The 27,133-nt window shown below is 43.6% G+C and overlaps 1 protein-coding gene and 2 long non-coding RNA genes across 10 annotated transcripts in view; 1 reads left to right on the forward strand and 2 right to left on the reverse strand.

Annotated features, from left to right (window-relative positions):
- Window positions 1-1,551: 1,551 nt before the first annotated feature.
- Window positions 1,552-5,504, reverse strand: LOC140601179 (uncharacterized). Its single transcript, XR_012004231.1, has 3 exons — window positions 4,896-5,504; window positions 2,066-2,101; window positions 1,552-1,754 (listed from the first exon to the last, which is right to left on the reverse strand). It is a non-coding gene; the product is annotated as an uncharacterized lncRNA (long non-coding RNA).
- A 69-nt stretch (window positions 5,505-5,573) lies between these two features.
- LOC140601193 (uncharacterized) lies at window positions 5,574-26,481 on the forward strand. 2 transcript variants are annotated; one of them, XR_012004242.1, is made up of 4 exons: window positions 5,574-6,213; window positions 7,339-7,694; window positions 14,965-15,116; window positions 26,253-26,475. It is a non-coding gene; the product is annotated as an uncharacterized lncRNA (long non-coding RNA). The 2 variants fall into 2 exon arrangements; XR_012004241.1 differs by having other exon boundaries at window positions 5,575-7,694; window positions 26,253-26,481.
- Window positions 7,680-27,133, reverse strand: part of EXOC6B (exocyst complex component 6B) — a 615,377-nt gene continuing 595,923 nt past the window's right edge. For 5 of the 7 annotated variants that reach the window (XM_072769830.1, XM_072769831.1, XM_072769835.1 and 2 more), the window contains 2 exons: window positions 15,205-15,317; window positions 7,680-11,126 (listed from right to left, as the gene is read on the reverse strand). In XM_072769830.1, coding sequence (XP_072625931.1) covers window positions 11,000-11,126; window positions 15,205-15,317 — 240 coding nt within the window. In that variant the 3' untranslated portion in view covers window positions 7,680-10,999. Of the gene's footprint in view, window positions 11,127-15,203; window positions 15,318-27,133 lie in introns of those variants that run through there. The other 2 variants (XR_012004238.1, XR_012004237.1) reach the window with 1 other exon arrangement.

The raw sequence follows: 27,133 nt of genomic DNA on the forward strand, positions 1-27,133 counted from the left end.
TGCACTAGTAAGCTTTGCCTCCTAGAATGGGCATCTAAATAAACAGGTCAAGGATATAGATCCGACCTCTTGACAGCATTCATTTCCCCCTGGTTTCCGGTTGACAGGACTCAGATTGGCTCAAATAGTGGTGCCGATCTCTTGATCTCTTGCCCGGGTCCCAGCTCCATTTATCTTTTCATTCATATACATAGTCGGTTCACTCAATACAATTAATGGGCATATATTATGTGGTAGAAAGTCTTCCAGATACCGAGGATAAAGCTGTGAACAAAATACTCTGTTCTCCTGTAGTTTACAGCCAATGAGCCATAAGTGGTCTAAACCAGAGGTAACTTCCCTCCCTTTGGCTGTGATTGGTTTTGGGCGTGGCCATGGGGTTCAGTTCTGGCCAATAAGATGTAAGAGGAGGTAATATAAAGAGATCATTTAAAATAGTAATTTAAATTTAATAATTTTGAGAATATTTTACATGGTTTTAGGGAAACAAATCTATAAACCCGAAGACAGAAAATCATGGTCTCCTAAGGAAGGAAGAGAGTTGGCCTGCACAGGCCTTTATCTCTTGGACTTTTCCTTGTCCTCCTTCTCCTTTCCTCCCGCCTGGAAGGTGGATGTGATGATGCTTGGAGGTTAGGCAACTGTCCTGTGCCCATGAAATGCTAAGCATGCTAAGTACAACAGAACAGAAAGACAAGAAGCCTGGGTCTCTGAGGCATAGCTGCTCTATAATTTCCTATAATGCTCATATTTAACTCTCCAGAATTCTTCCGATTGAGAACATTATGTAGAATACAAATCTATGTATTTGTAAAAACATTTCAACATCTTGCTGTATTCATTTCAGATTTTAAAAAAAGAAATTAGACTAATGAATAAAGCAAAAGCCTGCTGTGTATCCAGGGGGACCTCATTTTTCCCCTCACCCTGCAGAGATGACTACTATACTGAATTCAGTGTTTTTCTCATGAATGTTTTCACACTTAAAATCATATCATGCTGTCATCATTCTTCAACTTGCTTTTTTATTCAACAAGTTTTGAAAGATTTGTTTATATTGACCCATGTAGTTCATTTTAACTGCTATACAGTCTCTCTTAGATGAATATGTCACCATCTATTCTCCCATTGGTGGAGATTTAGGTGATTTCTAATCTTCATCATTATAAATAATACTGGAATGGAATAAGACCTGTCTTATACATGTCTCCTTGTGGATAGATTTCTCTTGGGAATGTTCTCAGAAGTGGGATCACTGAGTGTGAGGGTATGCACCTCTTTAACTTTATGGGACACAGGCTCACAATACCTTGTTCAACACTTTGTGGGCCAAATGTGTTTCAGAATAAGAACGATTTGGATTTTAGAAAGGCAGTACAGTGCTGTGCCATACATCATATTCTAGCAGGGCTTGGGTAAAGTATTCCATAATCAAATATATTTCTTTTTCTGTGGTGAAAAGTGAAAATATCCACACACAAAAAAATGGAATAAAGACCATAAATAATCTCACATAGAGTCAGGTTTTGCCACCACATATGTTAAGAAAGAACTTCCAGTTATCAGGGTTTTTGTTTTGTTTTGTTTTGGTTTTATTTCTGAATTGCAGATAAGGGATTTGAATCTGCAGCACAAAACTGCTTTTGAAAGTAGCTGTATTAATATATCTTCCTACCACTGTTTCTTCAACCCCTCATCAGCATCTGTTAATATGGGACTGCAGGACTTTGCTATCTGATAGATGTTTGCATATTCTGTAAGTAAAACAAAACAGAAAATATAGAATATGGAAGGAGAGATCTCACTCACAATAGTAATGAAAACGTTAAACATCTATGGTTGTACGAAGTAAGAAATGTGAGGAATCCAAATGAAGAAAATGTTAAAACTGTTAGAGGAATATAAATGTGATAAGTAAATGGACAGATATTTTTCATCAATGTTTACAGGCAGACTATGTTATAAAGATGCTATTTATCTGCAAGTTATCTTATACATTCAATGCAGTGCCAATCCAAATCACAATAAAACTTTTGAAACTTGAAAAAAGCATGTATAAAATTACCATGGAAGAATAAATATCCAAATATTCAGGAACAATCTGAAAGAGAAAAGCATGATGTAGAAGGGATTAGTAGATATTAAAACTGATTAAAAAGATTTGGTAGTTAAAACAATATGGTAATGGTTCAGAAATAGAATGATCATGGAACAGTAAATAAAGTCCAGAAATAGGCCCAAAGATAAATGGAAATCTAACATATGATAAATATATTTACACTGATATTTACAAATTAATCTGTGATGTTCTGGGAGAATTGGTTAGCCTTTGGGGAAAAAGAAAAAGCTGGATCCCTGACCCATTCTTGACCTCAAAGTAGACTTCAAATTGATAAAATAATTAATGTGTTAAAAATGAACTCTCAGATTTTTATCCATTCATCTGTTGAAGGACATCACAGCTCCTTACAATACACACACACACACACACACACACACACACACACACACACAAAAGAACTATCAGAAGAAAACATGGGTCGATATTTGTATAATTTTGGTGAAAAGACAGTCTGACATGAAATCTACACGTCATAAAGGAAAAGCCTGATAAACTGACATTTGAAAACTGACGTTTTTCAAAAATGAAAAACCTTTCATGTGGCAAGAAATGCCAGGTAGTGAGTATTGTGGCTCATCTCTTCAATATCCTTCCACCATTGCCCCAGTGTGTAGCTGCCATGCGGTTTGTTTGGGAGTGAATAGTAACACCTCTTTACTCCAGAGTCCCAGAACTGATTGTTTTATCCTACCAGAGTGGTTCCATTGGCCTTGCCACAGTGATGAGTTCAAGTAACTCGTGTCTCAGCAGTAACCCCACGGCATGGTCCTTGTCAAAAAGAACGGCACATAATCCAATTTAAGCCTCTAAATATTGGAGGCTACGGGTCAGAAGGGGCCTTACTCTCTCAGAGGGCCTTTGAAAGTCAGTTTCCGCACATTGTAGTGTGGCGGTGGAAGAATGACAGCCCGTCAGCCACCAGCAGGGAACTGAGCTTTAGGATAGCTTTGCCTCTATAAAAGGCAGGGGGAACAGAAGGGAAAGAAACAAGGCCCTGACAGTTGTTAGTCATCAAATCAAACCAACTCTGAACTACCTTTGGACTTTCAGCCAACAAATCTCCTTTTCTGAGTTAGGTTTTATGTTACTTGCAGAATAAGGAGTTCTAAATGATATGGACCATGAACAAACTCAAAAGACAAACTGAGGAAAATATCTGCAAATGCAAATGACAAATAATTTAAATCCCTAAAATGCAAAGAACTGCAAATAAACACAAAAAGGAAAACAACCTTTTTTTTTTTTGTTTGAAAAGGCAGACTATATGGATAGCTGCTTCATATAGGTGGAAATGCTAATGACTAATACACATGGATGCTTAAGCTCCCTGTCAATTAATTTACATCAAACAAAGGGAAATCATTCTTTACTTATAAGATTGGCAAGGATGAAAAATATTGATGTTACTTAGGGCTGAGGATATATAGAGGAACAGACTCACATCCTATTGGAGACAGTGTAAATTGGTGATTTTCAAAAGAGTAATATACAGCTTCTCTTAACGTTTATAATACTTTTGATCTTTAACCAACCAGTGTCACTGCTGAAACTTCATACTACAGAAATAACTATGCAAGAAGGCAAGGGTGTACACAAACGTCTTGCAATACTATTCACAATAGTGAAACGCCAGGAACATCCCAGATATTCACCAGTTCAGAATTAAATAAACTCCAGAGACATCAATGCAATGGAAATATTCAAAGGCTTTATAAAGGAAGAAATCCTATTATATTGCCATGAAAGATGTCCAAAACATATTAAGTGGGAAAGAAACCTGTAATATAATATACTATGGTTGTGTGTTTTTTGCATGTGAAAAAGTATATACATATTCCAGTAAGTGGGAATTTCCAGCGGTTCTATGTGGGCAGTGGGATCAGGGCTCCATGACGGGGAGGTCTGAATTCTTTTAGATGCCCACATCCACATATCCTCGCACACCTGCCTTCACCCCCAACCCCACCCCTGCCGGGATGCATGGCCTGTCAGGGATTACAGGGCTGTTTTGGTCTCTCACCTGACTCACTCTGTTTCCCACCTGTTCCCTACTCCACAGTGTACCAGGAATGGGCTCATACATGCTTGTAGACAGCGTTCAAACCACAACAAAACTGACTAAAAGTTAGTTCGCTTTTTATTCTCAATACCCTTCCTAAATCCTGTCAGCTAAAAGATAGTCCTCCTAGCAGGGAGTGCTAGTGCTCCTTTCCAGGCCCCCTCCCTTGGTAGCAACTGTCTCCGCTCCAAGAGTGACTCCTTTGGTCACGACTGCCCAGGCCCCCTCCCTTGGTAGCAACTGTCCCCGCTCCAAGAGTGACTCCTTTGGTCACGACCGCCCAGATGCCATTGGCGGGGTAAAGTGCTGCCAAGGATGCACACAAGTGTAGAAGGTCATCCCTGACTTCAAAGAGCCGAAATGCCAGACAAGACGGCAGTTACTAGAAATCGTCAGTGTCTCTGGAGCTCAGCTTACTGCCTCCATGACCTGCCTCCCCAGAGCAGCCTCTCTCCTCCTGCTGCCCCGACAATGACAAGGAGGGATCTAGTCTCACTCCTCCCCTGATGCCCTGTGCTGCCCTGCGCCTCAGGCCTTACCCTTTATTTCTCGGCCTGTGGGGAAAAAGGAAACTCTCTGATGCTTTGGTCTTCCTTCTCCCGTGCCCATCTTTGCCTCCTTGGGTCCCCAGGGTCCAGATCATCAGTTAACCTTTCACTTTGCCCCTGAGAATGACACCCCGAAAACTCCTTCCCTAAAACCTTGGAAACCTACCTGGGAAGAAAAAGTGAAATGGCGGCTCAGGCCTCACTATCTGAAAAGCCCTCGGCGGGGCAGAGCAGCTTTCCTAGGCCTGCGGAAGTGGTGTTTCCCCAGCAGGCTTCTCTGGAGAAGAGGTTCACTGGAGAGGGCAAGGCCTTACTCCATCAGCTTTAAAAATGAGCACTCCGTGGAATAGAAAGAAAGAAAAGCCATCCACTCGGGTGAACCTGAGCCTTGTAACAGAGAGGGGAGTGTGTAGGGAGAACAAGAGGGAGATCCAATTAATTACCCTTAGAAGCAAAGGTAAAAGTTGAAGATTACGAGACCCATTTACAGGAGGAAATAGACCCATCATTGAGCCTAGAGAATGAAAGGATTGTTTAGGCCAGAAAAGCGTCTCAATGTTCAGATTCCATTCCTTTTCTGGAGCTCTGGAGAGAGGAAGGTCATAGCTTGGGCTTGGAAGATAACACTGAGCAGCGGGTTCAGATCGGGAGGGGGCCTGTTGTCTTGGGTCCGGTGCTGGCCCACATCCTGCCCCCACCCTGAGGGAATAGGAGCTTCGATCCTCTCTGGGAGTTGATGTGGGCCGGCTGGTGAAGGGGAGCCCCCCCTGGCAGAGAGGCCCCTCCATTACCATCACAACGGCTGATGTCACAGACCCCACAGAGCAGCTGGGGCCCCCTTGTGCAGGGTAACCCTAACCCCAGCAGTGATTGAAACAGATAGAGTGGTGGCTCTCCCACACAATGCCCTGGCCCCCACTTCTCTCCTCCTCCTCCTCCTTGCACTTCCTCAAGAGCTTTTGTCTTCTGGTCCCTTGGGCTGTGAGGCTCTCTCATTCCCGGCAAACAATGCCCATTAAATTTAAAATTGAGGCCTCTGGGGAAAGGGTCTGGCACTTTCTCTCCCACTAGCTAGTCCCTGTCCTCATCTACCTGGGGAGCAGATAAGCCTCCCTGTAAGAAAAGGGGCAAGCTGCTGACTGCTTCATATCCCTCTCAGGTCCCCCTCCTCCCACGGCTCCAGGCACCCCATCAGGGCTGCTATTCCTCTCTGGGTAAGGTCTTGGCTGAGCCCCTGCACCGGTCAGTGATCAGAAGCTGCAGGAAATGTTCTGGAAGGAATCAGGTTCGGCCTGGCTTTGAGGGCCCATGTCTGTATTGGACCATTTTGTTCAGTCTCCCCAACTGGCTGGAATTGTCCGTATCCTCAGAAATCGGGGAGGATATGATGATCTGGGGATCACATGGGGGTTCCTGGAAAAGGTGGGTGGCAAAGCTGTAGGTCTTGGAAAATTTGCCAGAATTACATGAGACAGAGAGAGGAGGTAAGTGCTCAGAGCCTCTGGCTTTCCCTCAGATCTGTATTTCCAAAGGGATTTGGTTATCATTCAGTATTTTAGTCCTGAATCTTTCTTAGACATTGATGAAAGCCATGTACTTTCTACCCAGGAAAATGTGTGAATGCAAGCTGGCGCACACATGTCCACACGCACACACACACACACACACATGGTCCAAGGGTTCATGGACCCGTGGTTAAGGACTCTTAAATTCTATTAGGTGGTAGAAGTTTTGGCATCTAAGAGAGAGCAGAGGATGTTCTAGGTGGTACAGACAGGGAGAGTCCATCTGAAGGAGTGGCTCTACTGTGAGCCATTGGCTGATTTGAAGGGCTTGTACCTATTTCACATACAGGAGCTCGAGAGTCCTTGCTACCATTAACCCTGTTCTGGGCTTGGGGAGGGGAAGCCAGAAGGTAGAGAAGCTCTGGACACTTGTGTCCAGTGCTCAGCCATGAGAGATGTTTTGGAATGGGTTGGGGGGGGGGTGCTTAAACCTTGCACATGCTATGGCTAGGTACTGGCTAAGCATTTTGACCATCCAAAGCTCATTCACTCTTCACAACCACCCTGATAAATCAGGACTACTTCTCTGTGCCACTGATGAGGATTATGAGATTTAGGGAGATAATTGGTCGAGGTCAGGCAGCTGGCGAGTGGCAGAGCAGGGACTGAAACCCGGTTGCAGTAGTCAGACTTGTTATTGAAGACATTTTTTCCATCCTCTTCTCATGGCTTCTGCACCAGCCGAGGGTGCAAGCAGGCCAGGTGCTGTTCTGCCATTTCTGGCCTTCATCCCCATGGTTTTGGTGTGCCTACTGGGCTCTGCACTCCTCCTCCCAGCCTATGCCAGGTTCCAGTCAACTTTTCACTCTCACATGGTCTGTGCCTCACATCTTCCCACGGTTACCACAATCTGAATTTCACTCCTTTAAGGCTGAGCTAATTAGCATCCTGCTTTCTCTATGCCGTCTTCCCGACCAGACCCACTCACTCCTGTAGCAGGCCATGGTGCCTGTCCTCTCCCACACTGAGCTCTAAAGTAGGGCTCATCTTTCCCCTTCCCCCAGCCTGGCTTTGCTCTGGATAATGCTCCATCTTTCCGTTTAGACTAGGACCTTTCCGTTGCAGGCCTGGTGTTCACTACACACGAGGCTTCAGGAGGCCTAGCCCAGCGTGCCACCTAAACCAGGCATTCCAGAAGTTCCTCCTCCTGATGGTGATGACACCTGTGTTAACCATACAGACAGGAAAACCCAACCCAGTGCTTTGGGATGTTTCCAAGGGCTCCTTGCCTGGTCTGGCAGGTAGGCTTTCTCCCCCTAGCAGGCCCCAGCCTGCTCTAGTCCTCAGTCCAGTCGAGGGGTTGCAATGGCTGTTATCCAGTTCGCCAACCAGAGCTGTGCTATGTGAAAGGGGCGGAAGAACCAAAAGACCATGAGACAACACCGTGGCTTTTGAAACAGGTACATAGGCTTCCTTGTTTAATAGCAGTTAAGAGAGGAAAATGTACAGGAGGAATAAACATGCTCTTTCCACACGGGAGGTTCCCACTAACCACGAGGCCCATCTGCATCAGTAGCTTTACTAGTGAGTCTTAAAGAAAAAAGTTCCCTTTAGAGTTCAAAACGGACTCTCTTAAATTTCCTCCATAAATGTACAACTATTTGTGCAAAATAAAAAAGGCCATTTCCAACACATTAGTGAAAAGTAATTTTGAATGCAGGCAAAGGAAAAAAAAAAAAAAGAGGCAGTTGAAGCAGCCAGGAACAGGGTCCTGGAAGAAGGGAGGCTAAGGTAGAGGCACCTCTGTAGCAGGCCCCAGGGAGTGTTGAGAGGCTTTATGAGGAAAGTCATGGCCATTGCCAAACTTGGGGATAAAGGGCCCTGGGTCTGGGGCTCGCTCAGAAAGCACTTGTCAAGTATGCAGTGAAGCTAGGCTGCTTTTGAGGCCTGAGAGACCGTTAGGCCTGGTAAACAATAGAAACACCGGGGAACACTCCTTGGAAGCTGGATGCTCCTCTTGTCAACAGGGACTCTGCTGGTTCCAATTTCCAGGTCCTGTTCTTCCTCACCCCCAACAGCTTCATTCATGGTCCACTCAGAGAGATTTCCTATGAATGTTAAAACTATCCAAGCTGCCTACACGATGACTGAAACTCACTAGGGTCCCAAACCAGAATGTCCCTTTAGAAACACGGGCCTGATTCCCCAAAAACTTGGGTAAGTGTCACGCTAACTCTAAGGCCAGCAGGCTTCTAGCCATGGGTGTTCTTGTTCTCTTACTGAGACCTGCCAGGGCTCTTCCACATCTCTGGGCATTTGAGGCTAGATCTTAGGGGTCTGAGGGGCATGGGCACATGTGCACAAGTCCTGTCAAGGGCTGGCTCACCTAGAGCCCGGAGAAAAACTCAAAAATCCTACTTCACCAATTCAAGTCACTTGGACATTGCTGCTCTGGGATTGTTGACCTCCCCCTGCGCAACAAGAGGGCATCTCTATAGACAACTCAGTAGCAGCATGTTGCTTTCCTCAGAGAAGACTGCAAGGAGACTGAGAGGGACAAGATCTACCAAAGGGTCCTCCCCTGAGCTTGGGACTTCTGTGTGTGAGGTGCAGAGGCATTCCCATTCCTCCACCCTGTTCGCCTGTGCTACAGCCATCTTTCTGGGGTACAGACTTGAGACCAGACCAGCAACGATGACTCAGAAAAGACAAAAACTGTGACATGCTTAAGGTTCTCTTTGTCTCACATCCCAGTCTCAGTACTCAGAGCTGAAAGTGTCTGGCTACAAACTGGGGACCAGTGAAGGAGTGTGTGTTGGGCCCTTCTTAAGCAACAGGACTTCAGATTAGTGTAATCATTTTTTGCTCTCTCTCAATCAAGTCCAGGCTTCAGGCAATTGCATCTTGGGTCTTATTCCCATGGGTCCCCCACTCCCCATTGCCTTTGAAATTCTGGGTGGCAGCACTCATCCCTGACCCTCCTTCCTCCTGAGACCCTGGGTCAACCACCTGGGACTCAAGGTAAGCCTTAAAAAGCTTTTTCAGAGCTTCCAGGCAGCCTGGCCTCTTCAGCTTTGTGGAAGGCTCATGTCTGCGTGCATAACCTCTCTCCCTTGGTTTGCAAGTCGGGTAGGCTACGGGTGGTTGGGGTGGGAAATGAAAAAGGAAGCACTGCCCTCCCTAGAAGCAACTCAGTAGCTGACAAACATAGTGAAGAATTCTGTTTGATGAGTTTCTCCTCCCACTAATCCAAGCTGGAAATGCCTGTGTGGCTTATTTGTCATTGTTTGGGGATGCACAATTATACTCTTGTCTATAGCCACGGGAGCACCTGCCTAGAGAGTTTTAAAGTGAAGGTTCCTCTGACTGACCTCACAGCAAAGCCCTTGCACTAATGTCAGGAGCCCATCTGGGACAGTGGACACAGCCTCCAAGCTACAGTCCAGACTCCCCCGGCAAGCTCCAGAATGTGTGGGATCGGTTTACAGATGGGGCCAAAAGATAGCTATGGGGATCTCGAGAGAGGATGGAAAGGCTTGGGCTTCCGTAAGAGCTTCATATCTAGCATATGACTTAGTAAGGGAGAGTTGGGCCACTAGTGACAAACTACTAGCCATGGTTGGCCCCGTCTACTTCATGGTGACAGTGGCCCCATCCCCACAGGCATCCTGTCTAGCAGCAGCTGCCCCTACAGCACAGAGGCTGATAATATTCTTTTAAAGATGGCGGCCAGAAGGCTGGTTTTAAGATACAAGCCTTGGTTTAAGATACAAGATGTTTACTTGGAACACTCCCAAGTAATCTTCAGGTTTTACCTCGGGGTAAAGCAAGGGCCATTTTCAGGCTTCTGGAATCTGACTTATCCCAATGACACTACTGAAGGAGGCCAAGTCTGAGACTCTCTGTGAAGAGCTCCAGAAATAACTGTTGATCTGTGCTCTGAACCAAGTGCCCTGACCCTGAAAAGAAGACAACGAGATGAACAGGGAAGGGACCAAGGCTCTGATTCCATTCACACTGGCTTTCAAGAGCCAATAAAACTCCTCCTAGTGTGGCGCAACCTGCAGTTAGTCATGGAGTCCAATTATTACCACTGTATACTCAGCTCTGTCTTGTCCCAGAACAATTAGCAGTAAAAGCACCAGGTCAGATCTGGGCTAAACAAACTGCCAAGCTTGGGAGATTGGAGTGAAGGTGTCCTCTGGCCACATGCCATGCTTGTTCCACAGCCAGTGAAAGTTGGTGGACTGAAGAGGCAAGAACCTCCAGAACTGTGTGCTGCTCTTTCATACCCTAAGCAGTGATGTTTTCCGGGTCCCCTCCTTGTATCAGGAAGAGCCAACCTCACCTATGTGGTGAATGGGGCACCAGGGAGTGAACAGGAAATACTTTATTCTCTTTTTGCCTACTCACCTTACCTCCCAGAGCCAAGTACCCATTTCGTTTGTGTCATTCCTGAGCCCCAGACCTAGAGCCATGATGAAAGGTGGTTCACCATCCTGGGACTGGTGATACCACCATCTCTAGGCTAATACAGATAGTGCAGTGTAACTTCCCCTAAATCCCAGCCTAGCAACCTCTCACGTACTTGCTTTTCCTTGTGCCTCTTTTACTATAGGGAAAGATTATGCGAATACTGTACATATGTTATTAAAAAAATACATTTGCTCTCTTTGAAGAAGAATGCACAAATGCAGGGCAGCCAGGGCTGGGTCCTGGACTATGGGGCTGTCGTGGGTGGCCTCTGTGGGCTGGAGGCCAGCCTTCATGAGTGGTGGCTGCTGATGAGTCCCCGGAGCTGCTTGGCCACAGTGTCGATCAATTTCTGCTTGTCTCGTTCATTTTTCCGAAACTGTGCAAACATGTTGTTCTTGCGGCTGGTGTCCTTCATCCTAAACAGAGAAAGAAAGAGAGAGAGCAAAGTGTTTGAGGAGATGATGGTGGAAGAAAAACTGGCAGGAGGCAGAATGGCACAGTGCATCTTCGCCTCCACTCAGAGCTGAGAGTCTGGAATATTTCCATTGCAGGCCCGTACTTACCTTCTATTTGGAAAGCTGTCCTGCTTTTACCTTTGGAAGATAGTCAAAAGCCAGCTCTGGAGGGGCTGACCCCCTATCATCCAGACCCACCCTACCTATTTCCTTACTTTCTATCTCCAGGTATGCACCTGTTACAGGTATGTGGAGCATGCTAAAGCCCTGATGGTCAATAGGCTCTTAGAATATCTAGGATCCACTTATCATCTCATGAGCTTATGAAATCCTGCTGGGATCTTAAAGCTTGTATTTGAAAGATAAAGCAGAAAAATCCTCTCAACTAGCAATTCCAAGAGGAAATGAATAACTGAAAGCCACTGTGTCTTTCTAAACTTCAGCAGCCGGTTACTCTCTCCCATCCCTAACAAAACTAAAGGCTCAACTGATCTCTTTTGTCCCAGAGTAGGGACAAAGATCCAGAGGCGGTGGCTGAATCCATGGTGCTGAGGAGAGCAGGGGGACCGTCCGTTCACTGGAGCCAGAACTTTAGGCAAGAGAAGCCCCTGAGAACTTGAGGGCTGTCCATACCCTCAGACCTTTGACTTCTGCAGAGCTTTCTATTACCAGGTCCTGCTAAAGCTCCAGAGATGGCATATTCTTAGAGCACAAACCATGGGTAGTTCTGGCCAACGGTTGTGGCCAGATGGAAAGACAACTAGGAAGCATGGATAAAGTCAAGACCAGGCTGGGGCTTCACAGAAACACCCAAGTCTGAGTGAGCCATTGTGATAGAATGTGGGAAAGTACTAATCCCTGCAGAGTTCATAACCTCTGATATCTGCCTGTTAACTCTGGCCTCAGCCTCTGCACACTGGACCTCCAGGCCACAGCTAGTTCTGGTGTTAGAGAATTAAGAACACCACCCAGACCAACTTCTTGGGGTTGGTATAGGTAGTCTTCACCACCATCCCCCAGGAGCCTGGCTGGCTCTCTGACTTCACAGTTCCCTGAGCTGCACGGAGATAGGTCAGAAGAAGGGCTGGGGAGAAGGAACCTGTTAACCCTGGTAATCTACCTCCAGGTAAACTTCCCAGGGGCCTTCAGCTAGTCCTGGTCCATTTTTTTCCCCTATGGGGTGGCCCTTGTGCACAGGGGCAGATTTGAGGCCAATGGGTCAAAAGGCTAGAGATGCTACAAGGGCATTTATATTCAGGATATTCTGATAAGCATCAAAACTGGGTGGTTGGGGCTGACATTAACAGCCATAAATGAGTTGAGACTTTTCTCTCAGATCTAAGCTTAAGGGCTTGCAGGTTGGAATTCCTTAAGCGAACTCAGAACACTGAATATTGGGTACAACCACCCACATGTGCAGGTCTATGCTTGGAGGTGAGGAAGAAGGAGAGGTGACAGAGGTTGGTTGATAAGAAAGCACAGGATCCTCGAGGCTATGGTGATCACTGTATTTGATCCCTTGCACATTAATTGCACAATTATGTTTGTGGAACTTGCCTGGCTTTATTTATTTATTTTTAAAAATTTATTTATTTATCCCAGAGGACTCCCTTTCCTTTGCTGAATATGCTATGAATCTAAACAAAACAACATAAAACAAAAAAGAAAGAAAGGAGGAAGGAAGAAAAAGCACTCCCTTCACGTAAAGGGTGGTCGTTTTAAGGTCCTATGTGATCATTAATTTCATGACTCCTCGAAGCTGCCCAGAGACGGGGAGCCAGAACTGGCTTTCAACTCCCATAAGGCAGCTCCTGTAATAAGGTAGGAGAGAGGGAGGAAGAGGGTGCTCTCTGAGCCTCAGAGGCTAGGAGTTCTTGACCATTAAGGCCTAGAGTTGGGATTACTCAAAAGATAAACTCATGTGCCCTGATGGCTGATGGTGGTGTGCCAGTGTGTGCCTTGGAATGCTCCCAGTCCAAAGGGTAGCCCTTCTCCTCTCCCCTCCCCTCCTGGGATTCTGATCTACTTTGGCTATAGCCATCTCTCAATGATATAGGTGCCTCTTCTCTTTCCTGAATGTCTTGAGCGTGTCTTTGGGTCTTTTTACGTCTCACCCTGCCAAGAAATGCCAGGTTGAAAAGGAGAGATTGTCAAGCTCTGTGGTATATCTGGCTGTGGGGAAAGCAGGAAAGGGTCAGGTAAGAGGACTGATTCCTATGAGGCTGGGAAATAGGAATATTAGTGATCTGGGTGGCCTCTAGCCCAACTGTGTTTGGGAGGAAGCTTTTAAACTCTGATGATTGCTAGGGACAAGCACATGGCTATGTTACTTTCAGGCCTTCAGAATGCTATAGAGAGGCTGATTCTTTTAGCCTATTGTTGATCTACAGAAAGTGGATGAGGCACTCTCTCTCAGATCTAGAGATTCTTAGGAACAGACAAGTCAAGGACTGTTGAGAGAAGGAAATAGAAGGGAATCCCACAGCCTGTTTGGACACACAGTGAGTATGACGTCTAAACATCAACTGAGAGGCCTGCAATGAGGGACATTCATTTCAGCTGGGATTAGGCCTTGCCTCCAATAAAAAGTCTTCCACAGTAGACAGGGGTTCCAGATCATAACACCATGGGCTTCACCACCAGGAAGTGGGGGAGACTGCCGAGGAGCTCCCTTCTGTCAGGGCTGACATTCAAGCTTCGCACCAGCAAGGGCATAGACTGTGCCAGGAAGCTGAGTGGGAACAATCTTTTACCTGGCACCCACGGGGGGAATAATCCCTGCCACCAGCTCCAGCCCCATAGGAATTGGGAGGCCAATGGTCACTCTAAGGACCAAGGACAGAGGAGATAGCCAGCCAGTTGGCACCAGGCCAGTTTAGTAGATTAGTATGTCAGGGTGGAGACTCCTCGCAGGGTAGGGATTTAGTGCAGTCATTAGTGTCAGTGAGGAAACCAGAAGGACTCGCCTCAAAGTGGTGGAAAAGGCCCAAGTGGATAATATACTTACTCTCTAGATATCCTAGGGAGGAAGGTCATTGGGAGAGAGGATAATGGGAAACAAAGTTAAAATGGAAACATTAGTCTGTCATGGCTGCAGAAAAGTACACCCTGGGCTCTGAGATTCTTGGCTCCAAACACACTCCTCTGCATCCTGCTCTGGCCTACTTTCCCTCTCCCTCCTTCCCCCTTTTTAATTGCCTAGTAGGGAGGACACACCTAAGCCTTTCCTTCTGCTTGAGGTTCAACTCTGATCTCCTAGATGCCAATCCATGTATCTAAGTTCATATACAGCCATAAATGTACTTGCTGTGCTGCTTAGGTGCGGGGTACTCTTCTAAGAAGCTGGGAACTAACAGGTGTGATGACAAGAAAAAGCTGCCCTTTTTCCAAGCTGCCTTGGTTTCTGGCCTGCCAGCTCTCAACTAGGTTAGGAAAAGCCAGAGCAGAGCTAGGCTGCATAACAAATCCCAGCATCTGTGTGTTATCCTGGCGAGCCATGAGATGGTCCAGAGCTGGCCAACTCAATCTCAGTGGTAGCACCTGTGCTGGCCAGTGGCTGCCCAAAGTGAGAGTGAGACACCTTGTTCAACGTAGCTTTCTTGGGACAGTTGGCACAACAAGGCTCAACCTGGCAGGGAATGGGAGGGGGGTGCTGGTGAAGATTTTCGAGAATTCGGGGAACTTCTCTGCTAGAAACCACAGAAGCCATCTTCTGTGGGGCTGAGTGGGGCGAGTCTCACTCTGTTCACCAGGCAGCCTGAGCCCAAACTTAAGGCATCTTCCTTTCTTCTCTTGCCAGTTCTAGTCAAAGAGATGTTGCTTGTTGGCGCTCAGGAATTAAGAGTCTACAAGAAGGTGGCCAGCCTCCCAAATCCTGTGGTGGAGCTTACTGGGAGCACTTATGACAACTTCCAGAACAGGGCCTCTCTGCTATCTTTTGAAGATTTGAAGGTATTTTCAAAGAGAAAATTATCCCTGACCCTGACTCCCATGCCCTTTTCCCCACCTCCCAACAGAGACCACTGGACTGGGTACTCACTTCTCAAGCAGGGTCAGAGCCGTCACTGGGTTTACCCGCAGGTACTTGCAGTTGGGCTGACCATAGTCAGCAAGGTAGGTTGACCAATCCCACTGGATGAAGAGATCCAAAAGCTAGAAAATATTCAAACCCCACCCCAGGGATTAATCAAACAAGACAAACTGGGTTTCAGTTTACTATCACTTTATCACTTTACTATCACCTAACAGTAGATTTGAAAAATAAAGATAAAAATGTAGTCAGAGAAAGAATAGCTAAAGACTGTAATGCAACTATGAAAATAAATGAGCAATCAGTAGAAGGCCAAGTCATATTTGCCACAAGCACTGCAATGCTGCTAAGACTGCAGTATAGGCCAACATTTAGGTCTCAGAGGCAGGCCTGAGACTGAGGCAAAACACAAGACTATCATAATAACTGGTCACTTATTAATTTAGTGAATACCTATCAAATGCCTTCCATGTGCCAAGCACCATTCCAGAAGCTTAGAATTCAACAATGAACAACTAACGGTGGATGCAGTCCAGCGGCACATATGCAACCATATAACCTTTGAGGCTAAAAGGTGTGGGTTCAAGAACCAGTTTCATGACTTGCTGCATTGACTTTGCTCAAGTTACTCAGTTGCTACCATGAGATATACTGAGACGATATATATTGGTCTCTGGCCCTGGTTGTTGGCATACAGCTCCTAAAACCCTTGTAATTTGCTAAGTGATGAGGATACTAGGAGCATCTCTTGTCCTAATATTAGCCTTTGGCCTCTGTTCTTGACACAGATCTCCTCAAACCCATGTAATTTCCTGGGTGGCAGGAGTATCTTTTGTTCTAATGAGGTGACCCAAGGTAGGCTTCCGGATAAGAACTGGTCACTGGAAAGATCAAGCCATGATTAGAAGCTTGAAATTTTCAGCCCCATCACCCATTCTCTTGAGAAGGGAGAAAAGCTGAAAACAGAGTTAATGATCCATCATGCCCAGGTGATGAAGTTTCCATAAAATCCCCAGAGTACAGGGTTTGGTGAACACATGGAGATAGAGAGTGGTGTGCCTAAGAGGAGCACGGACACTCCTTCATGTCCTTTTCCCTGTACTTTGCCTCATGCATCTTCCACCTGGATGCTCCTGAGTCATGGCCTTTTCTAATAAACCTGACATCTAGTAAGCTGTCTCCTGAATTCTGGGAGCCCTTGGAGCAATTCAGCAAACTTGAGGAGGGGGTCAAGGGAACCTCCCATCTACAGCAGTTGGTCAGAAGCCCAGGCTGACAAGCAGGTGGCTGGTGTCCCGACTGGAGGGAGGGTCTCGTGGAACTAAGCCCTTTACCTGTGGGATCTGACGCTATCTGCGGGTTAACAGTGTCAGAATTGAGTCAAATTGTAGGACATCCGGCTGGTGTCACAGGGAATTTCTTGACGTGGGGAAAAACTTCCACACATTTGGTGACCAGAAGTGTCAGAAATGAAATGTTTCATATGAGTAGTAAAGGACACTCAAGGGAGAAACACAGGAGGGAAGAACTAAGCTTTTCTCTATGTGGAAAACATAGAACTGAGTTTTTCCTTTATAGTCACAGACACAGACACATGCCTATAGTATGTAAACAGGACACGGGGACAATATAGAAACACTGGACAGAACCATGAATAGATCACATAGTATTCTGTGAGGCAATCTGTGTTGTACCTCTGTGGACACTGGCTGAGTAGATGAAAGCTAGGACCAAGGTAGGTCAGGACTGAAAAGTGGGCTTAGTCCATGGTTGTGGGCACAGAGCCTGGCACCAGGGTCAGGAGTGCTCAAGAGGAATGCCATGGAGTTAGGAGTACCAAGAACTTGATGTGTCTAAGATGAGGAGAGCACTCTGATAGTATACGGAGTTCTAAGTCTGGGGGAGATGCTAACTTAGAGAAACTTGAATAAATTTTGTCAAAGGCTTTTGTTCCCAGCCAGATGTAGCCTCAAGTTACCACCCTAACAAATATTTTAAAACTCTGAGTAAAACTAAAAAAGAAATTGGTACATTTCAAAGGTTAAGTGACAAAGGGGAAACTGTTGGCTCCCCTTGTAAGCTTCTAGAGGGGCTAAAGTCCCGTTCTCACATTGCTGCACAGGAGCACCCTAAGCAGTCTTTCTAGCAATAAGATACACATAAAGGCTGCTGGACTCCAGGCATATCCCTACTTCTCCCTTTCCAACGCTGACGGAGGCAAGTGGGTGGCCATCTCTCTGTGCGGAACAAAGACCAGAGAGACCCAGAGTCCAATCCAGTGCCAGAACCTGGGCTCCAGGCACACCTTCCTCCCGTCTGTCTTCACTGTGCCACTGGGCAAACAGGCACCGTGGGCCTTGCCCTGCTTGGCTAAGCCTCCTCTTCCAACCATTCTTTTAGAACAGTTGTTAGAAACCTCCCCAGGCAGGACAGGAATTGGCTGAAAGCCTGAGCCTACAACTGAGAAAAGCCCCTATACCCTCAGCCAAGAAAGGGATGTTAAGATGAGAGGAGATGGAAGACAGATGAGCAGACACGTTGGTTGGTCTAGGCTGGCCTGGCCCCAAAGAGCCCTCTCAGGCCTCTTTCAGGTCAGGCCTATTTTACTTGGCAAGTAAAAGGGCTTCTTCCACTTCCTTTCACTGCCCCAAGGCCTCACAGAGCTCTGCTTTAGGAGAGAATTCTCCCTGACTTCCTCCTACTCTAACTGGGGTGTCTCTGGCCTGTAGTGCCCAAAGGCCAGGCGACAGAGTTCCTCTTCACCTGCTCCTAGGAGTGCGATAGACATTTGGAGCGTCCCTTGTTCTGTAGTTCTTCCACTACTGTGCTTTACAAACATAATTATGCCTCTTCCCCAAGCCCCAAGAAAAACGTATGAAAAAAGATAGCATTCTCTTAATCAAAATCCCTTCTCAGAAAATGTAAAAAACCTTGGGGAGTTTGTTATTGTTTGTACACTAGGGAGCTAATAAAGAAAAAAAACAAACAAAAAAAAAGTGAGTGAATAAGTTGACTTGGAAAACTTGAGCTCTTAAAATACTTTTAAGGTATCGTCAAATGTGGACATGCACACGCATTTCATAAAATTACATTCTCTATTAATGAGTTCCTAGTTTCTGCGATGGAATTAACGGTATCCATATTTTCTGACTTATTGCCAAGAAAGCCATGTCCTTCTGGCTGATGACACCGGTGAAAATGACCAATGGGTGTGGAGATAGTTGATGATTTAGCTCTACAGTTTTCTATTTTTATCATCCGGCCAAAGTCTCTCAATGCCAGTAAGGAGCCTAAAAGCTCTGGGATGACAAGCGACTTAATTGCTCCCACTCTGAGCATGAAACTACACAACTCTATTAAGCTCAACCAGTCCAAGGCTGTCGATCACATTCTGGGTCCGTGTTGCTTTCCATAGTCCTTTCAGGGGCCAGTGCCCAGATCTTACAGCTTCCTCTGAGACAGATGGACATAGACTAGAGTCTGGGCACTACCGAACCAAGTTAGCTGCACAGGGCACGGTTCCACCAGATTCCACAGAACAGTGTTGGGAGGCCAAGAGACGCAGCAGGCCTGTTGGTCAACACGGCACTTTGATTCCAAACTGACTTGCAAAGGTGAACCAGCCCCTTGCAGCCTGGGTCTCTGCAAACAATGTCCTTGTTAGATCCCAGCTCAAGGATGCAAAACATTCGGTCATCATGAATGATCCCATTCTTTTTAACTTGTGAAATTTTTCATTTGGAAATAATTTCAAACTTATTACGAAGTTGCAAGAATAAGCATAAAGAACATCATATGCCTTCCTCCCACATCCATCCATTACCAACATTTCACACCATATGCTCTAGCCTTTGTGTGCTCTTTCTCTCTGTACACACATGGGCACACAAGATCTTTCTTTTCCGAGTCTCTTAAAAGCAAACTGTATGTACTGTGGCCCTTTATTCCCAAATACTTCAGCATTCCTAAGTATTAGGGATATTCTTTTACATAATCACCATAGTTTTCAACTGCAGAAAAGTTAATACTGATACAGTCTGTATTCTAATTTTAGAAATTGATTAAAAAATGTCCTGTATGCAGACTTTTGTTTTTGTTTTGCTCTACTACATCACATAGTTTAGGATTAGGTATTACAGCTAGTGGTTTCTTCAGTCTCCTTTAATCTGGACTATTTCCACAGCCTTTCTTATATTGGTATTTTTGAAGAATACAGTCCCCTGCCTCCTTTTCCCTACGCAGTTTTTTTTTTTTTTCTGGTGCTTTCTAATAATAAGATTTAAGACTGGCATTTCTGGCCAGAATACTACTTAAGTGATGCTGTGTACTCCTCAGGGGATCACATCTGGAGGTATACACTGTTTGTGTCTCATTGGTGATATTATTTTGATCAGTCAAGAGGTTGTCTCATTCATCCCTGTCTAGGTATTATGTTTTCCTTTGCAACTAGTAAGCAACTGAGGAGGCAATTTAAGACCATGCAAATATACAACTCCTGATTAAAATTTCCCCTCAGATTTAATATCCATTGAGGGTTCCTGTCTATATTACCTTTACTATGATGGTTGCAAATGGATGGCATTCCAACTCCACCCTTCCTTCCACATTTATCAGTTGCCGTTTTGCATTCTTCCCCACTAACTTACATATTTACTTATGGTATGGATTCCTTGGTTCCCATTTCTTCAATGGCTTATATTCATTACTATCTCTAATTAATTATTTTGATGCTCAAACTGTCCCTTGATTTGACAAGTGGGAGCCCCTCTGAGCTGGAGCCTGTGCCCTTGTGACATGCCCCATATATTTTTTGAGGACTTCCTCACTTTCTGACATAATAAGGTGCTGCAGGCTTGTCTTGCATCTAACCTGCCACAGCCATTTCTCTGAAGAGCTCTTGTTTCTTTTAGTGGTAATGTTATAGAGACCAGGGTCTGGGTATTGGGTGTGCTTATTACTACTGGACTGTTTTTGTTCATTGCTACTGGGGGGCAAACTGTGGGAAGTTAAGCCCTTTCAGCGGACAGAGCTAGAAAACACATGCATGTAAATATACATACGTGTGTGCGCACACATATATACATGTGTACATTGGTGTAAGCATGTACCCATACATATTTTAGAAATGATGCATTTACACCAACACCTCAAATTCTAATCATTCTCACAGAGTTCTTTCTTGCCTTCCTCTATTCTGTATTGGTACTTGCTTTCTTCCACAGTGAGAATCCTGGCTCTCAAGAACATCATTTCATTTACTATTTTGCTCAGTCCTATAATATATCTAAAATAGGTTTGGAATTATTTGTACATATGACTACAAAAAAAAGCTTATTAAAAAAAGAGCTTGGGATATGCTTGCAATTTTCCCTCCCAACTTAAGACTGAGCATACAATCAAACACTGTGTTTCTAAATCACTTGGGTAAGTTCTTGATTTTCCCTTCAGTGTAGTTATGGTATTTATTTAAATGCAACTGGATTCATTTGTGTCCACTTGCTTTTAGTTTTAGGCTCTTCCTTCTCATCCTTGTTATTTAGTTTTTTTAAATATATAGGACATTAACATGCTTCCAAAAACCAAAATTATACAAAAAAATCAACTCGGAGAAGTACTGTTCCTTCTCTTGCTCTATCTCTTTTACCCCAATTCCTTCCATGCTTCACTGGTAACCAACCAGCTCCATTGGTTTTGGATTTGTCCTCCCTATGCTTCTATTTGTGAGGACAGGCAGAGGCACCTCTGCTTTCTTCTTTCTTGCTTGCTTTCACAGAAAGTGGCCTATTATATATGCACTTTAAGAACTCTTACCTCTTGATGTTCATAAGTAGGTGGTGGGTAGAGAAGAAGAAAGGAGGGTCACAGGTGAAAGACTGAACTTAAGATCACTTCCATGATCTTTATAATTTGAACATCACCTTGCAATTTTTACCATATCCTCATGCTCTGTGTTTTTATTTACTTAACATTTTTTTTGTATCGATTTATGTTTTGATCATAAGAAATACATAGAAAAACACTTGACATCGCTCTCACAAATGGGAACCCATTCCTATTTGCCATAAGTGGAAGATGTCTTGAATCCTAGTGTCACCATGAGGCACTGTCCCCGCCACTAAGACTAAAAAGGAATAGCTTAAGACATGGTTTAGCATTTCATGGTGCCTCTGGGTGCTACTGAAACCTGCATCTTGAGTACTGGAATGCCTTCTGTACCTCCAGTATTCCATCCACCCTATGTTTTGGGTTTAGGTTGTGATTTCAGCCAAGAGTTCAGTGATGGGGATCACTTGGGGGACCCCAACGGGGTCCATAGCCAAGGGTCTGTTTTGGCTGGTGAGGCCTAGCAAGCCTGGCTGGGCTGGGAAACATGGTAACACAACCACAAAAATAGTTCATTTTGCTCACAACCAGGTATCCTCATTAGTGTGTTTCCCTAATAGTTGGCTTCGGGTGAGTTCTTACTTCTGCATCAGAACATTGTTACAAATCTTGATGCTGCATGGAATGACTTCTGATAGGATTTATAGAACCACACTTTGAGCCTGCACTATGTTCATTCTATTTATATTTAAGAGATCCCTCCCTCCAATTTTAAAAAAGATTTTATCTTTAAGTCATCTCTATACCTAACATGGGGCTTGAATTTATAATCGCACGATCAACAGTTGCATACTGACTGAGCCAGCCAGGTGCTGCTGGATTTCTTAAGAGTTGTATAAAAATTATAAATAACCTACTAAAGTTTAAAAAGTTCAAATGAAGTAATCCCTTTTCATATTAACTCACAAGATTTGAGAGTAATAATAAAACATTTGCTTGTCTTAGATTTTCTTAATGAAGATGCAAACCTACTGAATTCAGAGAATTTTTTAAAGCATCCACTATGTGCAAAGAACATGGCTGGGCCTTTCAAGTACCATTAAAATAAATGGTTTACCCTCATATAGGAGAATAAAAGAAAAGCATGAATAACTGTAATCCAAGCCAAATCAGTGAAATGTTATTAAATGGCATGTACTAGTCTGGCTATTCCTCCTTTTTGAACTCAATCAGCTGAATTATTTTACAAATTTTTTACTTCTAACAAAATTTAAACAGCAAATACAAATTGTGGTGCAACCCACAACACACACACACACACACACACACACGTGCACACACTCTACATGTGCTTTAAGTTTATTCTGGTTATCACATAATGCCTAGAGGTGTCGGGAATCATCTCAGCAATATTAAATGCCAGTTAGGCTTATATCACTGCCATAAAGTTCAATATAGAAATTTGCCTGCATTTTATTAACATCAGTGGGGGATTTTTTTAAATTCCTATTTTGAAATAATTTTAGGCTTATGTAAAAGTTGCAGAAATAGTTTGGTCTGTACCATTTACCCAGCATTTCCCATTTCACATATTACATTGCCATTGTATAATGTTCAGAACCAAGAAATTAACATTGGCACAATACTATTAACTATGACTTTATTCTGCTTTTGCTAGATTTTCCACTAACATTTTTCTGATCTACTCCAGGATCCCACATTGTGAATTTACTCATCATGTCTCCTTCATCTCTTCCAATCTGTTACAGTTCCTCATTCTAATCTTTCAAGACCTTGATACTTAGTTTACCTTTGATCTTTTATTTTATAGACTGACCCTTAATTTGCATCTGCCCAATATTTTCTATGGTTAGACTGAGACAGTAGTTCTTAGCCAGGGGGAATCTCACCTCTAAAGAGACATCTGGCAATGTTTGGAGACATTTTTGATTGTAACAAGGCTGGGGTAGTAGTGGTGGTGATGATGCTGCTTCTAGTGGGCAGAAGCCAGGGAAGCTGTTAAATGTCCTACAATGCTCAGGACAGCCCTCACGACAAAGAATTGCACAATCCAGAATGTCATTAGTGTTGAGGTTATGTACTTTTTGCAAAAATAATACAGAAATGATATTGTATCCTTTTTAGTGCACCAAGATCAAGTGTACATGATGGTCACATCTCATTACTGGTGATATTAATTTTGCTCGATCACTTGGCTAAGGTAGTGGCTGATGACTTGCTTTGCTGCAAAGTTCCTATTTTTACCTTTGTAATTAATATGGTTCGTGAGGGAGTTAACGTTTTGAGACTATGCAAATATCCTGTTTTCCCTCAAACTTTTGTCCACCAACTTCAATATCAACTGGTGAATCTTGCCTGCAACAATATTTACTGTGGTGGTTGACTATTTCTCTCTCATTCCTTCTGTAGTTATTACTTGAAATTCTGTGTGGAAAAGTACTGTCCCTTCTCCTCTTCTTATTTATTTGTCCAATTATTTATATTAGTATTACCTCATGAATATTTTATTTCATGGGTTATAGTTTAATATGATCATTAATTACATTTTTTTTTTCAAACTGTTCCAGTCTTGGTCATTCGGAGATTGACTCTCCAGTGTATTTTTGACCAACCCTTCCCTTTCTCGAACACTTGCTTACTCTCTGGAACTAAAATGTTGCAAGCTCATCTTGTACCTTCCCTGCCCCTGCTCTCAATCAGTCACTTTTTCAGAAAGCTCTGGTTGCTTTTACTAGAGAATGTTTTTTAGAAGCCAAGATCTGAGCAATTAGCATGCCCATTTCTACTGGGGTATTAATGTTTCTAGGTCATTTCAATGGACAGAGCTAAGAAATAAATGTATGTTTCCTGACTTGAATGTAACAAACACATTTATATTTATTTCTGTATCTATTTATATATTAAAATCATGAGTTCCTATCTGGTGTCTCCGTTTGCAGTCCAACACCACAGGGTTCATGCTAGCCTTTCCCTTTTTCCTTTTTTTATCATTTCTTTCTCCAAGAGTGAGAAACCTGACTCTCATTATCTATAATCTATTTTACTTATTTGTTCAATCCTAGCATAAAGTATTTTGGAATTGCTGATCCATACTCCTGTGAAAAATAAATTTACTAACTAGAGCGTAGTATCTACTTTTTTCTTTTTGTCTTTAGGCTTCTAATTTCCACCCGAAATACTGGTTTCAAATTTACTTGGGTTAGTTTTTCTCTTCCTCACCCCTTTCAGTGTGGTTATATTATTCTTTCATAATTCAGTTAGATTTATTTTTCAATGCTTGTGTTCCATTGTGGATTCCTCCCACATTCTGGTTGATTTTTTTATTATTTATTTATTTTGGGGAATGAGTCAGAGCTATATAAAAATTGTACTCAGAAGTATCGCTCCCTCCTCATCCAAACTAACCTGTTCTAGTCTCTTCACTTTTTCTATATCCTTCCTATCCACGCATTGCACCTAATTGCACCTCACCAATTTAGTTTCTGGTTTATTCTTCTTTTACTAGTTTTGTACAAATGGGAATACACATGTATGTCTTCTTATACCCTTTTCTTTCTCACTTGAAGGTTAACATACCATAGATACTCTTTTTGCACTTTGCTTTTTCTCACTTAATGATATGTCCTAGAACTCTCTCCCTAAATGCTAATTCCTTATTAATAATCATATTCATTATTTATTCATATAAATGCTACTTTTGTAAACCAGGTAAGTCATTTTTCAGACATTATGTTTTAGGGCATTTTATCATTAAACTGGCAGCATACAGGAGTATGCTCAATACTTAGAGAGTAGGGACATACTGATAAATGTTAGGACAACTTCAGTCAAAAGAAAACTCAACAAATCATTAATGATGCTTTGACTGCAAACAGAGTTATTTGTTTATGGTATTTATCAGAGGAGGACAACTAAAGTAGTGTAGTAGTTGATGTTAGTAGTTGACACTTTATCAGCTATATAGGTTAACAAAACTGTAAATTATATTACTGGGTAGCATACAAAAATATGTACAAGTGGGAAAAGTTAGGATAAGGAAAGACATTTGAATCATGTCATACAAGTAGATACTATAATGAGCTCTTTCTCTCTCTTTTTTGCCTCCTATATGACTTTTAATCTATATAACTTTTAACTAGGGCTTTGGCAGTTCTAAAGCTATCTCCATTATATTTCTTAGTTATTTCAGAACACCCTCATAGTTTAAGGATTCATATTAAAATTCTGACTTCATGGGGGATGTGGTGGGGAGGACCAAGTTGGAGGACAAAGGAGAAGCAAGTTGCTGTAAATCACGAGATAAACATGTGGTACAGATGGCTTGATGGCTCACTCCTCAAGATGCCCCAGCTGTTTATTTTTAAAAACCCTCATTGATCCAGGGGCACCTGGGTGGCTTAGACAGTTGAGCATCTGATTCTTGATTTTGGCTCAGATCATGATCTCAGGGTCATGAGGTCGGTCCCTGTGCTGGGTGTGGAGCCTGCTTAAGATTTTCCCTCCCCTATGCCCATGCATGTGTGAGACCATCCATGTGGGCATGGATGTGCTCTCCCTCTCTCTCTCTAAAAAAAAAAAAAAAAAAAAAAAAAAATCCTCCATTGATTCAGGCTCTGGTACTTGCCTGAGGCTAGGTCAAAATTCTAAACAGACTTTCCTTTTTGCAGAAGTAGCTGAGAAAGACTAGAAAAATCCAAATGACTCAAAGTAAAAACTAGTCTAAGGGCACAGAGTGAGTTAACTGGACAGAGGACAGATAGAATTATAATAGTGGAACAAATGCCAACTTCCAGAAAAGGTCTTTGGAATGAGATATGAAGATAAAGTAGGGCTCTGTTGATCTTGGTTAGTGCATACCAACATACATGCTTCTCTAGCAGAAAATGTACAAGTAATTCAAATGGATGAGCTGTGCATGGATAAAGGAGAAGGAAATCTTCAAGTAACAATTATAGATTAATATTTAAGCAAACAATTCTGGGGATCCCTGGGTGGCTCAGTGGTTTGGCGCCTGCCTTTGGCCCAGGGCGCGATCCTGGGGTCCGGGGATTGAGTCCCACGTCGGGCTCCTGGCGTGGAGCCTGCTTCTCCCTCCTCCTGTGTCGCTGCCTCTCTCTCTCTCTCTCTCTCTCTCTAAGTCTATCATAAATAATAAATAAATAAATATAAAAAAATAAGCAAACAATTCTGATGGTGCCCTTGTGCTCTCATAGGTAGAAAGGATTGCCCAAGAACTCAGAAAGTCAAGATGAAGAGACTGGTGAAGAATGCCCTGCATGTTACCACTACTGGACTAGTGCTTGTCAACCAAACCAATTCATATCATGCTTACTTTTGGGAAAGAGAATCTATATTTTTTTGCCTTCATTACTAATTTTGTGATCGGAGCCTCATTTCCCATGTAGTAGATGGGGAGTTGCCTAGGATGGGGATCATGTTTTCTCCTTCTGACTCCTACATAGCTCATACATGGACCAGTGTTGGGCTAGATTCCCATCAGACAGTCAGCAAAGATATGTTACATGGAACTAAAATAGGTGAACTAACATTTTATAGGTACAGTTTTGGCTAGATGCTGGGACAGTCTTATTAATGTGTGCTTTTCACAAGAAACTTTCCAATGGACTAAACTGAAGGTCCTCTTGACCAGCACTAGAATGGTGGTTGAGTGAGGAAGAAGGAAACATCAAACAGGAGAGATAATTCCTATCACATGTGAGTGGGAACCCAGCCCTGGATATGTGGTTCCAAAGTTCCAAAGGAAGATCCCTAGGACTAGCAAATGGGAACTCAGCAGTTGTTTGGCTCCAAGGCGACTTCTGGGCTAGCTCCTAGTGGGCAGTATGGGGCCAATCTCACATTAGGGAGGGCCTCCTCCTCCCAGAATGTCTGCCAAAATTCCATGGGAGTAAAGGATCATAGGAGCTAAGGTACATGCAGACAGACACAGGTACAAAGACACACTGGCAACTGCCGCACCTCTTTCCCCCAGGGGTGCTTTTCTTTACATGTTTTCTCTTGAACAGGCACACTGAATCTTGTAGAGAATTGTGCTCCCAAAGCAGGTGTGTCGTTGAAGTCAACTTGATGTACA

The sequence above is a fragment of the Canis lupus genome, chromosome 12, assembly GCF_048164855.1.
Source record: "Canis lupus baileyi chromosome 12, mCanLup2.hap1, whole genome shotgun sequence".
Lineage (NCBI taxonomy): Eukaryota > Metazoa > Chordata > Mammalia > Carnivora > Canidae > Canis > Canis lupus.